Here is a 16,502-nt window from a genome sequence, read left to right on the forward strand (position 1 = left end):
CTCATATATGGCCCACTAACCATGCCCCCATCCCCATGAGGAGCAGCAAATGTCAAGATAATCTGAGTAAGCATGTGCATTTTAGAGTGATTTGAATGGTCTGAACCATAACAATAGAGCTGGTGTATGATTCAGCTTCCCCTCTGACTTTGCTTTTTTACCCACTGGGTGTGAAGGAGTTAATTTCTTCTCTGGGAGAGGGGAAGTAATCGCTGTTGGAGTAATGGAAGTCTATGCAGTTTGGCATAGATATACTTTCAAGAACTGTGCCCTGGAGAGACAATGGGAGACCCAAGGACTGGACATTGACTCATAATGCCTGGGAGCCAAGGGTGTTCCCAGAACTTGGGAACCCAGCGGGACTGCAATTTGGCACTAAGGGATTAGTTGTGAACAGATGGAGCTTTAAGGTTGATATTGTCCAGGGCAGAGACACTGAGACAGGGAGAGATGAAATGGAGGAGGCTTTGGGAAAGCTGGGCAGATGATTCTGATAAAATTAGCTTTGTGTTAAGTTTTGCTTTACCAGACTAACCTAAGAATCATCAGATATATTCCAGCTATGTCTGGGTTCTAGCACACTAAAGGCTGGGGCATATCACACCTAGTCAATCCAGGACAGAGCCCTCTCTTTGAATCCCTCCACTTACTGCCCCTTCTCTAGCACATCAAACAAGTTGCTTATCTTCACTCCTAGAGCCTGTCCCAGCCTTTCCCCTCCTGACATGTCATCTCTTGTTCTGTGTTGAGATGCCGACTCCCACCTCCACAGCCTCCATCACCCACTTGTTACCTTTTCAAACAATTCCCTTCGTGCCTTCTCCCATGTTGCTCCTTGTGCTTTGAGTGGAGCTGCCCATGCATATCCCACAAACTACCTCAGTTTCCTCCTTCCCAACCCTCCTTAACACTCTCCTTCTCCATGATGCCTACAATGACATTACAACATCTAGTCCCCTAGTGACCAACATTGTCCTATTTGTTTCCTTGTGTTCACCATCTGTCTATCTCCATCTGTCTCTGGTCCTGTTCTTGGCTAGTCAGCTCTTTTGGGGCAGGGACTGTCCTTTTGTTCTCTCTTTGTAGAATGTTTAGCACAATTGGATCCTAGTCCATGGGGATGCCATGGAGTAGGTGATGTAGGGAGTTTGGGGCCATAGGCCAATCTTCTTCCCTTCCTGCTTGTTTCCCTTTAAGCCCCCTATTAAACTAAACCAACTTATTCCCATGGTAAATATCCCAATATCCAGGTCATCGTGCAGTATTCATCAATATTCCCCAGCTCCAATGCCATCACAGCGGGTTGGAGGATTTGGACCAAGGGGCACCTGCGGTGTGTGTGGGCAATGGCAGATAAGGAAAGGAAGGTTTTGGGGGTTGGAACTAGGGGGATCCTAGCCTATTAACACAGAACTCCTGCCCTTTTGATTTAGAGCCTGCATTCCATTCTTATTACAGTCCAGTTTCACTTTATTTTACATATCTTTTTCAAATGTTATTTTCACTTTCTCCTCTCTCTGCTATTTAGTGCCTCCCCCTCACAACACACACATCTCTTCCCTACACCCTGTGACCCAGCCACCATTCCTGACATCTTCTGTTCCTCACAGCAGCAGGACGACCCGTCCCTGGCACAAATGTGCACTTTCTTGATGATGTCATTGGTTGGTAGTGCAACTTCTGGGGACTCATCTGCAGTATCCACAATCAGTCTTCCCTGTAGGCTTCTTGGATCTTTGAATCAGTCCCTCCTAAAGTCACATGGACTGATCCCCTGGCCACCACTCGTGGCTGGGAACTGCACGGGTCCCTCCGCCAGCTGACAGCTCCTGCCCCGTCACCCCAGGGCTGAAGCAGAAAATGTTATGGAGGTCTCTGAAATTCACGGATTCCGTGACCTCGGTGACAAAATCTTAGCCTTAATAATACCCCTGACATACTGCATTCTGGGACATGCCTGCTCCCTGCTGTTCCTTACTGTGCTGAACCCCACAAACCCATGCTCACCAGTTCTCGCTTCTTGTGACTTTTATTGTCTCTGGTTCTCTCTCCACCAGTAAGAAGCATTTCTAGGGGGATTTCCTCTCTTTCTGGAGTCTGCACTGTCAGGGACAGGGAGTTACCTTACCTGGGTTTTAGGAGCCCCTTTGATGTTGACTGTCTGGCTGTGTATGTTCCCAGCAGAGATGGGGTTAGTTAAGGCCCTCAGAAGCAGGGAATCTAGCTCATCTGGGGAGCTGGCTCTGGTTTTTTACTGCCTTAAAATGGGCTGGGTTTAAAATAATACAATATTTCTTTGTGACAAATGTCCCATGAATTCATCTGATCTCACTTGTTTTCTTCCCCTGAGCAGAGTTTCCAGTTTCCAAACCTGATGTGATCTCCCAGCTGGAACAAGGGGATGAGCCGTGGGTCCCAGACCTCCAGGGCTCAGATGAACAAGAGATCCTGAGAGGTGCCTTCACAGGTGAAGAATCATTAAACCTACTTAAAACTGTCAGTGTCTGAAGGAAAGAGCTGGGATTCCCTACAAGGACCTTGTAAACGCTCTCAGTCCAGGATTGTCCCCAGCGGGTGCAATATCCTCTGGGCAGAGATCTCTCATGGCTTCCTACCTATCCTGGCTGACACCTGGCAGTAGCTCCTTCCCTGACCTCCCTTCATCCTGAGTGTTTGGATAGGATGTGGAAACAGAATTGATCCCCTCCTCTTTCTCTTATGGGGAAGAGTTTGGGGGAATCACTTCCTGATTTTTTCCCCTATTTCTCTAGTACTTATTTTGGTTTCCTCTCCTCTTTCCCATTCCTATGTCTGAGGTTTTTCTCTCTCTATCCCAGCAGGTGGTGGGATGGTGAGTGAGAATGAGGAGCAGAATCCTCAGCAGAAGGAAGCTGAGCATGTGGACCTGCACGGGGTATTGTTGCAAAGATCCAAACGGAATGTGTCCAGGAGTCATGAGCAGCAAAAAAGTTGTGAGAGTCAGCACAGGCCAGAGAGGCAGCAGGGAAACCCGCCAGAAGAGAAAGTGGCTAAACCCATTAATAGTCAGGGAACTCATGAGGACCTCAAGGGGACCACAGGCCAGCACAGAATCCTCACAGGAGAGAGAAAAAACACATGCACTGAGTGTGGGAAAAACTTCCATAGATGTGCAGACCTTATTAATCATGAGAGAATCCACACAGGAGAGAGACCCTATGAATGTAGTCAGTGTGGGAAAACATTCACTCAAAGTTCAGCCCTTTCTAGGCATCAGAGAATCCATACAGGGGACAGACTCTATGAATGCTGTGAATGTGGGAAAAACTTATCTGACAGATCAACCCTTATTCAGCATCAGAGAATCCACACAGGGGAGAGACCATATAAATGCAGTGAATGTGGGAAAAGCTTCACTGACAGGTCAGGCCATATTTATCATCAGCGAATCCACACAGGGGAGAGACCCTATAAATGCTGTGAGTGTGGGAAAACCTTCATTCAGCGCACAACCCTTGTTACACACCAGCGACTTCACACAGGAGAGAGACCCTATGCATGCCATGAGTGTGGGAAAAGCTTCACCTCCAGCTCAACCCTTGTTACACATCAAAGAATCCATACTGGGGAGAGACCCTATGAATGTTGTGAGTGCGGAAAAAGCTTCACTCAGAGCTCAGCCCTTATTACACATCAGAGAATCCACAGTGGAGAGAGACCGTATGAATGCAGTGAGTGCGGGAAAAGCTTCACTCAGAGCTCAGCCCTTATTACACATCAGAGAATCCACAGCGGAGAGAGACCCTATGAATGTTGTGAGTGCGGGAAATGCTTCACTCGGAGCTCAGTCCTTCTTTATCATCAGAGAATCCACAAGGGAGAGGAACACCATAAAAACCTTGTCTAGAACCGACAAAAGATTTTTTAATCTTTAATATACTTGCTCATTCCCACATAGTGAACTTTAAAGCTATTTGCACCATTTCCTTTACTGTGGTATTTCAGCTCCCCCCGGTGAGTTGTCTGTTTTTGCCTTCTGCAGCTCCACCTTTTTGGGGTGAATCCCATGGTCCTTTCTGTCAACTCCATAGTCTCCTATGCATCATGGGAATTTGTGACCCTCCTACAAGGAATGTTCATCACCTCCAGGTCAGGGAGATATACAGGTGAGGTCATCTAGCTATATCAAAGTAAAATCTACTTGGTTTCATCTCCACTAGGATTTTCCATGGAGTTGGCTAGCTTGATTTCGCCATCATGATGTAAAAACCTAATTAGTCTTGCAGTAAGGACATAACCCACATACAGTCTCCAGGTTATCTTCATGTCCTGACCTAACGTCCTTTTTCTAGTCTAAGCAAGGATCAAATTTATACTCTTCTTTCCACTGCAAAATGATTGTTCGAGCCTCCGAGTTCACCCTTGGGCACAGATTGTCTCATTCCTAGTTATCCACACATTTCCCTGGGGTGTGCTGAACAAGAATTGTTTTGGTACCCTTTTTCTCACATAAAATAGATTTAAATGTAACAAAGAGCACGAGTGGTGGGGGAGGAAGGGAAGTGTCATTTCAGGCTCTTGGCAGAGCCTGAAAAAGATGGAGGGATTCCATGCTTCCCCATCACTCCAGCTTTCTTACCTTCTGTCTGAACTATGTAGCGTTTATGTTCTTCACATTTTAGCCCTCCACTCCCAAAGTGTCATGTGGTGCAGTGTCTTCAGCTTTCATAGTTTCACAAACTTTAATGCCAGAAGGGACCATCATGATCATCTTGTCTGACCTCCTGCATGTTGAAGGCCAGACAAATCCACCCACCCTCTCCTGTAATAGGCCCATAACTGCTGGAAAGTTAGTTAATCTACCTCCCTGAGAGGTGGTAGCCCTCCCGCTGACATAGCACTGTCTACACAGGGGAGGAAGGGTGTTAGTATGTTGCTCAGGGGTGTGGATTTACACCCCAATCAATGTAGTTCTACCAATACAGGGCTGTAGTATAGACCAGACCTAAGTCTCCATTTGTAAGGTAGGTTCTCCAGCCTCCAATCATCCTAGTAGTCCTTTGTGGTTGGGAATTGTCCTTTGATTTCTTTGATCCTAAATCAGACTCATTAGAGGTAGAGATGAAAGTGTCACCAACCTGGAAGGGGAATCTGAATGGATTCCAAACACAGTGTCATGAGTCAGCACTGAAATCCCAGTTTCCATCTATGGGCAAAGCTACTCCTGAGGTTTTTCCCGCTGAGTTAGGATTGTTCGCAGGAGGAAATTTGGGCTGTTTTCCCTATTACAATGATGTTAAACCTTTAGTAAATAACATGACTAATAATAATGAAACTGCACTGGGTGAAGTAGGTTTGAACAGATCAGGGGAAAACAGGATGGGGAGAATCTCTTGTCCTGATTCTGAGTCATCATATGTAACGTGCTCTGGAATTTCACTTTATATGAAATTTAAATTGTTGTATACCTCCTTGGGATGTGGGTTTTTCTTTCTTTCTGAAGTCTGTTTGGTCACATAACTGGATATTAATTTTGTTTGACAGAATGGAGCTCAGATTTATTTTGGGGGACTTTGAGATAAATGATGATTTGCTAAAATAGGCAGGGATGGTGTCCTTAGCCTCTTTTTGCCACCAGCTGGGAATGGGAGATAGGGAATGGATCACTTGATGTTTACCTGTTCTGTTCATTCCCTCAGGGGCACCTGGCATTGGCCACTGTCGGAAGACAGGATATTGGGCTAGATGGACCTTTGTTCTGACCCAGTATGGCTGTACTTATATTCTTATTTTCTTATTTTACTTTTTACTTTTTCCCTACCCCTCCATGATGATATAGGGAAAGTTCCAGTCACCTGGAGACCATACTCCAAGCTACTGGACATGCTAACAAAGAAACCATAGCATTTTTAAATCTCCACTCTGAAATGGTGAACAACATCAGACTATGCAAAGGATGCAACTATCTGAAGTAACTGCATGTGATCACAGTAATATTCAATAGTTTAGGTCAGTATAGTCTCAGGTGATCTGGAGTGAGAATTCCACAATAAGTGACTTGAAACTAGCATAGCTCAGTGGTTGGAGCATTGGCCTGCTAAGCCCAGGGTTGTGAGTTCAATCCTTGAGGGGGCCATCTAGGGGACTGGGGCAAAAATTGGGGATTGGTCCTGCTTTGAGCAGGGGGTTGGACTAGATGACCTCCTGAGGTCCCTTCCAATCCTGATATTCTATGATTCTATGAAAATACCCATGTATTTGATCCCTGAAGCAGCTGTGACCCAGACCTTACAGGAGATTACTTATGAAGATATCTCCTGCATAATCAAATAACATGGGAGATATTATCCCTAACTATGCAGATACAGAGGAAATAAAAGTGGTGGGTTTTTTGAACTCACCCTTTGTAGGTGCTGTAAATGTGTATAAAAGTAAATCAGTTTTGAATGCGAGATAGTTGCAGAAAAGTATCTATTTTTTAATAGAAATCCCACCTCTCCTAGTTTACAGAGACTCTGATCTAATTTAGACATGTGCAACCCGTTTAAAGAAATACATTTGTCATGTTTGGAGATGCCATCCTCACTAACACTGATGAAATATTGCATGGTTTGGTGAAGAATTCTACTCCAGAGAAGTATAAATTTACCCCAAACAAGGCCAAGGATTTGGCAAGAACTCAGGTAGGTATAGCAGGTACCCGATGGTCAGATTTCACCCCCAAAAAGGAAGCTATGATGAACTATGATCCAGGTAAAATTGCTTTTAGAACACCCTTCACTACTTCAGTGTCACTGATTACAGTTCCAAAGGATGCCATGGATAAATTTGGAACTATTGCCCTTTACCATTTGGATCCAAAGTGTCATAAGCTAAAGAGAAAAACTGTTGATACCTTCAGAGAACACTCCTTTCCTGTAGATCCCCATCTCTTTTCCTGGTTGGGAAGCAAGGATTTTTGTGCTGTGCCAGTGATTGTAACCACCGAGGGAATGACTTTGTCAGCTTCCAAGTTCAGAGTGCAGCATACACAAATGTTGTGTTCTGTTTCTATGGTTTTGTCTTGTTTCTTACGCATTTGCATCACTTCTCCACCATCTCCTGCTACTCTGAAAGATTAAAAAGTGTGAAAATAGAGTACAGGTGTTTTTCCTTATGATGCAAACCTGCCCACCTAGTGTGAGACATCTTCCACCAACCCTTACGGCAGGTGATCGCCGGGTAAATGAACTCACACAAGTTAGAGGCACCAATGTTGGGGTGAACCACAGCTTTACTCAAGGATTCACTGGATGGAAATGGGGAGTGAAAAGAAAAGTAAGACCTGTAATAGGGTTTTGCAATCTTTGAATATGTTGTGTTGGCCATGAAAATTAAATTAAACATGCAGTTAATTATTAGAGTAAGAGACTAATTATGTGATCATTCAAATTATACTGGAAATTATCAGGGTTTTTTTTAGAAATATAAGAAATGGTGGCTAATCCTGAAAAGCTTATTTGATGTAATTTACCCTCTTTGGACTAAAGAGTTGTGAATTATAATGTCAGTCTAAAGATTGGGGTGGTGGAATATATGAGAGATGTATATGAGAATAAAGACCTGGTATAGACTTCAGTTATTTCTATTTCAAATGAAATTTATTTTGATAAACTTTAAAGTATATTTCTGTTGAGAGGAAAACTACTTAAGCAGATAAGTTTTACTTTAACCTTTTACTCATTGAGATTGTGAGGGTCACTGAATTCCCCAGTTCCGTTGTTTGCAGAGGAAAGATATGACATCTCTCATGATATATCCACATTTATTTTTAATCTTGGTGATGGATGCATGACGCAATGAGTAGCTTTGCTGTTAAAAAAACCTTCCAAATAGCTATTTTTATGGGTGCTGAGACTCTTTGAACCCTGTGGCCAGTCAATGGAAACCTTTTCAAACTCGTCCTGATTATCTTTCATTTTTGATATCTTTGGGTTTTGCACATCCACGCTGAATGTGGTTTGCCACAATACATATCTTGAGAAAAAGGCTGGATTAAAGGAAACTTTTCCAAACTGATGCTAGCCCAAGATCTGCCTCATTCCAACCAGATTGTCCACATTGTTGGTATCTGAGGAATACTTCACACCTGATTTGCCCCGAGATCTTGGGGAGGCACCGTAAAGCGGGATAAGCTAGAATTATCAACTGCAAAGATCAAGATAAAGGTTGAAGTCCTTCAACTTCAGGTCAACAAGATATCTGAGAAAGATTGATCCCCTCTGGGGAGGGAAATCATGACATCAATGACAAGCTGTGACAACATCGATTAGTTTCCCTGTACCTGGGAAAGTCTCCTCCTACACATGAGTCGACAGAGTAAGAGAACTGGAGCGCTCCAACTCTGCTATTTTAGTAGTTCCTTTATTTTTTTTTTCATTCGTTTGTATAATCTGGGGCACGCCCTCCACCTTTCTATCATCCTCGGTGTGACAGGGTGGTTCATTGAATACATCTGTGTTGATCACCTGTAAAATCCACGCTGGGAAGATGCCAGAAGGAATAGTTCCCCACATCTTTTGTGTGGCAGTTGTTACATTTCTACTGACGACAGCCTTGATAAAGGCTGTATCTGTGTTGGAGTGGGAAGGAGAAGGATTTAGTCACACAACAGTGAAATCTGAGGCGGAAGCTTTAATTGGCTTTGAGGTTGTAGCCTAAACGTGAACAATCATTTGATTTCAGTATTGAAATATTCGCTGGTTTCAGTGTGGCTTGAGCTACCAGGGTGAAGTTCTCTGACTGGGGTTTATGACTAAATGGACAGCCTTCTCACTGGATTACTCTTCTAAAACAGATGAGTTGTTTATCTGTTGTATTAATCTGAGGATTAAATTAAATTGATGACTTGATTCCAAAGCAATATCATTGTTAACTCCTTGATTTACTGGTTCAACTTGAACTTGATAACTGTGTGTTCAACCCATAATAAGTTGAGTTATGTTTATCCTAGTTTAACCTTTGTGATGTATGTTCTTGATTTTCTTTGTTTGTTATAATAAAATGTCTCGAAGGGATGTTGAGTCATGTTTCTGTCAATAAGCAACATAGGCCGGAACTGTAGAGAATCTGGGTGGAGAAAAGGTGGCCCACCTCGGAGCTGAATCAGCAACCTGTCAATTAACCTTTGGTTTCCCACAGGAGAGCAGCTGAGGGGGGCATTGATCTCCGCTTCAGTTGCTCCTCAGGAGATTCGAAGCATTGCAAGGGAAAATAAGCTCCCCCACCTAGGCTTGTGGGAGCAGGGAATGGAGGTCAATGTGGCTGAGTGAGGAGGTGTCAGTAAGGTGGGGGTATTTCTGTGTAGGACAAGAGAGACTTGCTCTGCTTCTCACTATCATGGGAAGGCCCACCCTGCGCCCCCATCTGGCTTGCCCTGGGGTTGTGCCTGGTCAGGACTGGATGAGGTTGGGGGGTCTGGTTCTCAGGGCTGGAAATGGATGTGGCGCTGGCAAGGTAAATGTATGTGTGTTAAAGGGGCCAATTGGGGCATTGCCATGAGTCTGTCCATCCGTATCCATCTGTCTTTCCGCGGGTGATCTCCTCAGATTCCTTCACAGTGGGGAAGAGCTAGTGGCCAGATCTATGGAGAACCCATTTTCAAAGCACCAGTTTGAAAAACCCAGGAAGATCCAGACGGTGCCCAGCCCCTCTGCTCCCCTCTCCTTCTGCAGCTCAGATGGGCTCAGAACCCTCCCCAACCTGACATCACAAAAGGACTGTGGGTTCTCCAGGCAACCAGGTAAATAGATAATGAAACCCTGTCCCTAGGGGACTAGCTTCGGGGGGGCCTGGCTTGAGTCTGCCAGCCCCTTTGAGAGAGAAGTCACCTCCCCAAGTCCTGCTGATTTTCCTCTTCTTTTGGGGTTTCCTGACCTTCGGGGTGACTCCGTGCTGGGGGTTTGCCAGGTACCAAACAGCCTAATCTGGGGCTAGCAAAGAGAAAGGCAGAGAGATTATTGCAGAGGAGAAGCTGGGTCAGAAGCGGTCATCCTCATTGCATGAGCAGCACCAACCCACAGCGCTGCTGGATCTTCTTAGGAGATAAAGCCCCTCTTCTCATAACCCGACACGCCCACAGAAAAGGGAACGGACATTTTTATGTGTCATTTCCTACACTTTTTTTTTAAGAAGACGAATTGAACAAAGAGAAATTCAAGCCTGGCGAGCTGTATTAACCCCCCTTGTGTTGTCAGCAGGCCTGGACCTCTATGCCCACCCTGCAGACCTCTGCCACTTGAGTTCTCCAAGGGGCTGGTAGTAGTAGGCTGTTAACCTGTAAGCGGCCCAGCCACTAGTCAGAGATGTGACCCACATTTGGCCAGGGAGCTGCACAGCTATTTGCTGAGGAATGTAGAGACTGCACGATCCCTCTCCCACTTTGCCCCATCACACCTCAGAGTTCCCTTCCTTGCACCCCCCCCAACTCCCTGCCCCCCTCAGCAGATCATGTCTCTTGGGCCTCTCTGTTCCTCATCCCTTTGCATTGGGATCAGGCTGCTTCCTCCTCTGTGTCCACCTTGCCTGGCACCAGCAGGGGACCAAGGAGAGTATCAGTGACACAGACCCCCTGCTCTTAGTGCTGATGGGTTGATGCCATCGCTAACGCCAGCTGCCAGGAGGAGGGACTGGAGGGAAAGTCCTGCTCAGCCCCTGCAGCCCTGAGATTGAAGCACGCTCCATCACTCTCCCGCACCAAGAGCCCTGCTCTGGGGCTGCCCCTCCACACGCCCCTTGAAATGATCCGATTAGCGCTAAACAGAAATGCAGGGAAAGCCCTCAATAAACCAGCCTGCCCCCAAACAGCCCTTGTCTCTGAGCCAGCATGGCCTGGCGCTTGCTGGAAGAACTCTCCTCCCGCTGTCTGAGCCACAAGCCCCCTAGCAGAGATTGATGGGCTCCCAGGGAGGGGGAGGGAATCTGCTTTCCATGTGGCTCTGAGGCCAGAGGACGCTCCGGGAAAAGCAGGGCTCTGGGGGCCACTGTCGCATACCCAGAACACTGGAGTGTCTGGTACTTCTGGGGATGGCGGGATCCCTCCCCCGCCAGCATGACCTCACACATGGTCTGTATGATGTCACACTGCTGCAGCCATTTTTAAGAGCATGCAGCACAGGGGCGTCATTTTGGAGAGTGCCCCTGCCGGCGTGACCTTGTGTGTGAGGGCGCTCTTCAAATGTTGTCCAGTGATGTCCACCAGCCAAGCAGTGGATGAGGGACAAACTCTAGAAATGCGGGAGTGTCGGGCTTAACACCAGCTGAGTGGCCTGCCTCTATGTAACCGGTCTGTGGCTGTAGCCCAGTGGCTCTGTTTGAGCTTTGCACATAGGGGGTCCTGCGTTCAGTCCCTGGTGTCCCCGGCTTGTTTCCTTGTACGGAGACTTTGCTTAGGCCTGGCTGCTGGCTGAGTGGTGGAGGAGGCAGCTGTGAAGTGCAGTAGGGCTCTCCTGGGTAGGTTTGAGCCATGCTCCTTGTGCTGGGTAAGTGCCGGTCCCCTGAAAGGCATGTGGGCTTTGTGCTCCTAAATGAGCTTGGTGCTTCTGAAAATCCCACCCTGTGCTCCTTGTGGGGGGGAATCCTGGAGAGAAAGCGGCACATCAGCAAAGAAACAGCAAAGAAATGGAGGCGAGTCTGGTGCTTGAAGAGCAGAGATACAGGCAGATTACACCCAGGAGGGACGCTGGGCAGCAGTGCAACGTGTCTAGGGTGATGGATTCAATGAAAGGTGAGACCAAATGAGGAGCAGGTGAATGGCAGCTCCCCACAGGGCCTTGGCGCTCAGGCACCCCAGTTATAGGCACCCTGGACATGGCTAGATTGTAGAAAAAGCAAACCGGGACCAACCCCCTGCAGTGATCCTCTTCTGGGAGAAGCCCCCCTGGACCAGTAACAGCCAGACTCAAGGCAGGATAGAGGGTCTCTCAGAACAGAAGGGAGACCAAGTCCCCCAGCATTACTGGCACTAGACAGTGCAGAGAGAGGAGCATCAGCAGATACTGGGGGCTATGGGGATGGGTGGGCGAGAGTTGCATCAGCACACGAGGCAGGTTGGGCCTGAGCTGCCTAGGGACTATCTGAATGCTTTGCGTTGTAAAGTACGTCAAGGCAGCCGCTGCTCAAAGGACGTACTGTTTCTTTCCCAAATACTGACGCTTTCAGCTGAAAGGCATCAAACAAAATGGCTACAGAATTAAAGCCGCGTGATTCCTCTGCGTGCATCGACGCTGAGAGAGGCTTGTGTTCGACTCACGTTGTTTCCAGGGCTGATACAATATCAGGACAGAGCAAGTTCAGTGATGGTGACACTGGGTTTGATGATGCTTTAAGCTTAGTAACATCTCATAATGATTTTTACATGTGATTATTAAATGCGGCGTCCCAAGGGCATCCAGAGAGGGATAATATTGGGGAGCAGGGAATCGCTCTAATCTGCCTGGGACCCACGGACAATTCACCTTTCTTTCTGTTCCTTCTCCCCTAACACACACACATGCTATTTCAGTGTGTCCTATGGCCCTCTCTACACACACGCTACTGGACAGAGACTCAGTCACTCAGACAGCCTGATCCTGGTCTCTCAATCTTCCCAAGGGCCAGGAAAAGAGGCTGAGGGAGAGGAACAAGAAGGGCAAAAGGAGACAATAGGGACCAGACTGGAACAGGAGAGAGATTTCTTCTTGTTAAAATTCACCAAAAATCACATTCTAGTAAAACTCCATCACTGGAAAGGTTCAAACCATCACTAACCCAGTTAACAAGCAACTGCTCCCCCCATGAGGACTTCTGTTTTAAAAGGGAGCATTTGGGAGCAAAGATTAAGGAGAAGGCAGGACTCTGGGATGTGCTTGAGGGAACCTGGCACAGGGGGAGCGATGGGGGGCAGAGAATTGTGGCTCTTTGAATTCTGGTCAACTCTCTATAGAGGAGCTAACAAGTGCAGGCTGCATAACTGGACTCTTCCCCTCTGTGGGGACTGGGATTCTGTGCTCCACAGGGCCAGATGAGTGCGGGGATGCTATTTGGTTAATGAAAACAGGAGGCTTGAATCTAGCAATGCTCTAGAAGTACACCATGCTAACCAGTTGCACACTGGAGCAACCATCAGGGCTATTTCTCTCAGCCCACTGGGTTGACAGGGGCAGGGATTGAGACAAAGTTTCAATTTCATATATTTTCTTTATTACACTCAGATATTTTCACCATTCTTGATTATTTATTTGTCTCTCTGTGTTTCTTTCTCTCTATTTTCTGTTCTTTCCTTCCCTCCAGTATCATCCCTTTCATTTCAGATTTTGTAGCCGCTCACTCCTCAAACCCAGGGCTCAGAAGCCTTTGGAGCAGAGAGATCCCAAGAGAGCTGGATGAATTCAGGGAGTGAATTACTGGCAGGGAGGAACCCTTGTAGCTTTTCTAGGAATGCAGGTGAGAAATGACCCTTCCTTCTCTAAATTCTCCCTGTGGGGTTCTGGGCAGGCATGTGTGACAAATTCTATCCAAACCTTCCCCCCTCCCCGCATTGGTCCCAGCCCAGCGATGTCTCCAGCTGCTAATTACCTGTGTACTTGCCTTGGCAGTAGCAAACAAGGGATGTTTCCCACTGCCTAGAAGTCCCCAGTCTGGGAGTAAAGGCAGCTCTGGGCTTTTTTCTCTAGAATCAAGTTCATGAATTTACAGAGAGTTTAAAAAAGCCAGAACCCCCAGAATCTGAATTGTCACATTTCCCAATAACTCTATGGAAGAAACAAATGTATTTCTAATCTCAGGTGAGTGGAATTAAATCAGTTCTCAGTTGGAATCCTTCACCCTCAATGAAAACAATCGACTAACAGAGGGTGTGTGGCCACCTTCTTCCCTGATTGTGATATTCTTTCTCCTCTTTCTTTATACTGCTGTTGTTATTTCGTGGAATGTCCGGGCTGGAAAGAGAGGGTGAGTTCACGCCATGGCGTGGGAGGAAAGAAGTCACCGAGATCCCTGAAAATTCCAGTGCCCCAAGGAAAACCTGACCCCTGAATTGCTGATGTGCTGGAGAGCTGAGTAGGAACAAAACTATCTGACCTGGCAATGTGGGCAATGGACAACAATCCACTTCAGTGTCATTGCCAAAGACCCACTCTAGTGATGCAGACAGGGAAATTGGAAGGAACGGTTACTGTTCAGTCATACACCCTGTTACGCAGGGATGAGTGCACCGAGGAGAGCTGGAGTCAACATGCTAGTAGTTCCTGGGAGCCCCTTTCTGCAGAGGACACAACTGCAAGGCAGCGAAAGAGTTTGGTGCAATGGGACTGAGGCTAAGTGGTTAAGGTGGTAAACTAGCAATGTGGGGCCAGGGGGCTGCTGATGCAGGATTCAATCCTGCTGACTATGGAGTATCTGGAGTCTTGTGTTTTTGTTTCTTCCATTTTGGAGCCTGAGCAGGGTCGAGCGCCCCTGGCACTGGCTCCAGTCTCCCTCCTTAGGTCCCTGTTACTATTTCGGGGTGGGTGAGGCTGTGTGAGAGTCAAACATCCACCCCAAATGCCCCCCTCTAATATCTCTTGTCCCTCCAGAGAACCACAACTGTCTCTTCTTTCTCACCAGGACAAGCAAAAAGAAGGTGACACTGAATGATTCTGATTGATAAAGGCAGGTTTAGAGGCTATGTAATTTTGAAAAATAATGATCACTGATTCCTAAGGCTACGATTTAGTCACGGAGGTTGTGGAAGTCGCAGAATCCATTACTTCCAGCAACCTCTGTGACTTCAGCCTGCGGTGGTCAGGAGCTGCAGGGTCCCCCACTGCTCACGGGGGTAGGGAGCTATGGGGTACCCCTGCCACATCTGACAGCCCCTGGAGCTCCAAGCCACCAAGGGCAGTGAGGGAACCCCTGAGCTTCTGGCTGCCATGGGCGGTGGGGTCCCCAAAGCTGCCAATGGTGCAGGAACGCCTGATCTCCCAGCTGCTGCAGGCAGCGGGGAAACCCCCAGAGCTCCTGGCTGTAGTGGGCAGCAGGGGAACCCCGGAGCGCCCCAGAGCTCCTGGCCACTGGGGGGTTATTTATGTCAACCCTTAAAGTCCTGCAGCAGCTGTCCCGAAATTCCCAACACTTATCTCCCTGGTCACAAGCGTGAGCTCCACTGCCCAGGGGTCACATAGACCAGACACGTGCCCTTTAAAGTTTTGAAATGCCTTTTTGGGGTTGTGAGCTTGGCAAGCACACCTCTAGTTGCGCTCCATTGTTGTGCACAGCTGCCCAGCTGACCGTGCCTGCCACATGAGCCAGACAAGCCCTTGCCTGGAGTAGACAGGAAATATTGGCTCTCCTGGGCCTGTGCGGACACACAGTTCTGGTCCAGCCACAGAAACATTGTCATCTGTGAGCAGATTGCTCAGGGGCTGCAAGAGGAGGTTTATGGCAAGGATCAGCAGCAGGGCTGCCTGAAAGACAAGGAACTGGGGCCGGTGAGGCCAGCAATCGATCCTATGCTGAGCCATGAACCTGCCGCTGTTAATTGGTGGAGACCCCACCAGCACCCCACCGTGGTTCCTGCTGAGGGGCCCACGTCACAGGTCTTTGTCATGAACAGTGAGGAGGAGGAGGAGGATTATAGGGGACCGGTGCCCAGGGGGTGCTGCATGCTGGGACCTGGTGTTGACACCAGCACAATCCAGTCACTCTCAGCAGCTGTGTATGGGAAATAAAATTTCCATCACAGGGAGGGCACCCGCAAAATTAGCAGTGCAGAGCTTTCGACTTTTCATTCATCTACTCGTGCTACAGGAGGTAGCGGTATAACCGAGAGAGGTAGCGTTGCTATCTGGAAGCACTCAGCAATCCTCTCCCAGAAGTTAGGGACAGCAGCCTTATTCCTTCCTCTGCCAGGTGGCGATAACTTTGCAGGCTCCATTACAGCAGCCAGGTTAGCGGCATACATGCTGTGGTTAGATGTTTGGCTGTGGGTGTGTGTGTTCTTCCTGTGTCCTGCTGCCCCAGCTCTGTGCAGACAGCTGGCACAGCAGACCGTGAGAGAACCGCCCAATGACCACAAGATCCGTTAAGGTCCGAAGGTACCTGGCCAGGTTTATTGTCGACGAAGCACGGTAATAGCCCCTGGCAGACTCTACAAGGATTCTAAGACATGTATGTCCATGACAATGGCCACAGTTCAGTGAATGGTGGAACTTTCCAGTCCTCCCTCGACTGGACAAAGACACTCCCTCTGAGATATATCTTTATACCCTGTGTGACAAGATGGCTGATGTTTGTATGGTGGGTCCTGCGCTTTTCTTGGTGGGGGGCTAATATGCCACCCTTTGCCCCTGCAGTTGGGCTCCAAAGGCCCCCGCTAGTGGCCCGGGACGGTGGTAAAGGAGGGAAGTCGGGGAGGGGTCTGGATTTGCTCCTCACTCTGAGTCACAGCCCCTCTCAACCCCTGTGGGTTCTTACCCTCTTCCACCTTGGGTGGGGTACCTTCGGTCCTTAGACGCTGGGGGAGGGAG

At 47.8% G+C, this 16,502-nt stretch overlaps 3 protein-coding genes across 5 annotated transcripts in view; 2 read left to right on the top strand and 1 right to left on the bottom strand.

Annotated features, from left to right (window-relative positions):
- Positions 1-16,502, bottom strand: part of LOC102934530 (zinc finger protein OZF) — a 1,287,564-nt gene that overhangs the window by 1,152,554 nt on the left and 118,508 nt on the right.
- The window catches only part of LOC102930400 (zinc finger protein 501), a 1,110,025-nt gene that overhangs the window by 1,002,898 nt on the left and 90,625 nt on the right, over positions 1-16,502 (top strand). The window lies entirely within an intron of this gene.
- LOC102937091 (zinc finger protein 135) overlaps positions 1-16,502 on the top strand; it is a 426,373-nt gene that overhangs the window by 385,131 nt on the left and 24,740 nt on the right. Inside the window, exons 4-7 of the mRNA XM_043537066.1 lie at positions 2,354-2,467; positions 2,838-3,880; positions 4,022-4,128; positions 6,530-6,662. Coding sequence (XP_043393001.1) covers positions 2,354-2,467; positions 2,838-3,880; positions 4,022-4,128; positions 6,530-6,662 — 1,397 coding nt within the window. The remainder of the gene's footprint in view (positions 1-2,353; positions 2,468-2,837; positions 3,881-4,021; positions 4,129-6,529; positions 6,663-16,502) is intronic.

This window comes from Chelonia mydas, chromosome 28 (assembly GCF_015237465.2).
Source record: "Chelonia mydas isolate rCheMyd1 chromosome 28, rCheMyd1.pri.v2, whole genome shotgun sequence".
Taxonomy (NCBI): Eukaryota; Metazoa; Chordata; order Testudines; family Cheloniidae; genus Chelonia; species Chelonia mydas.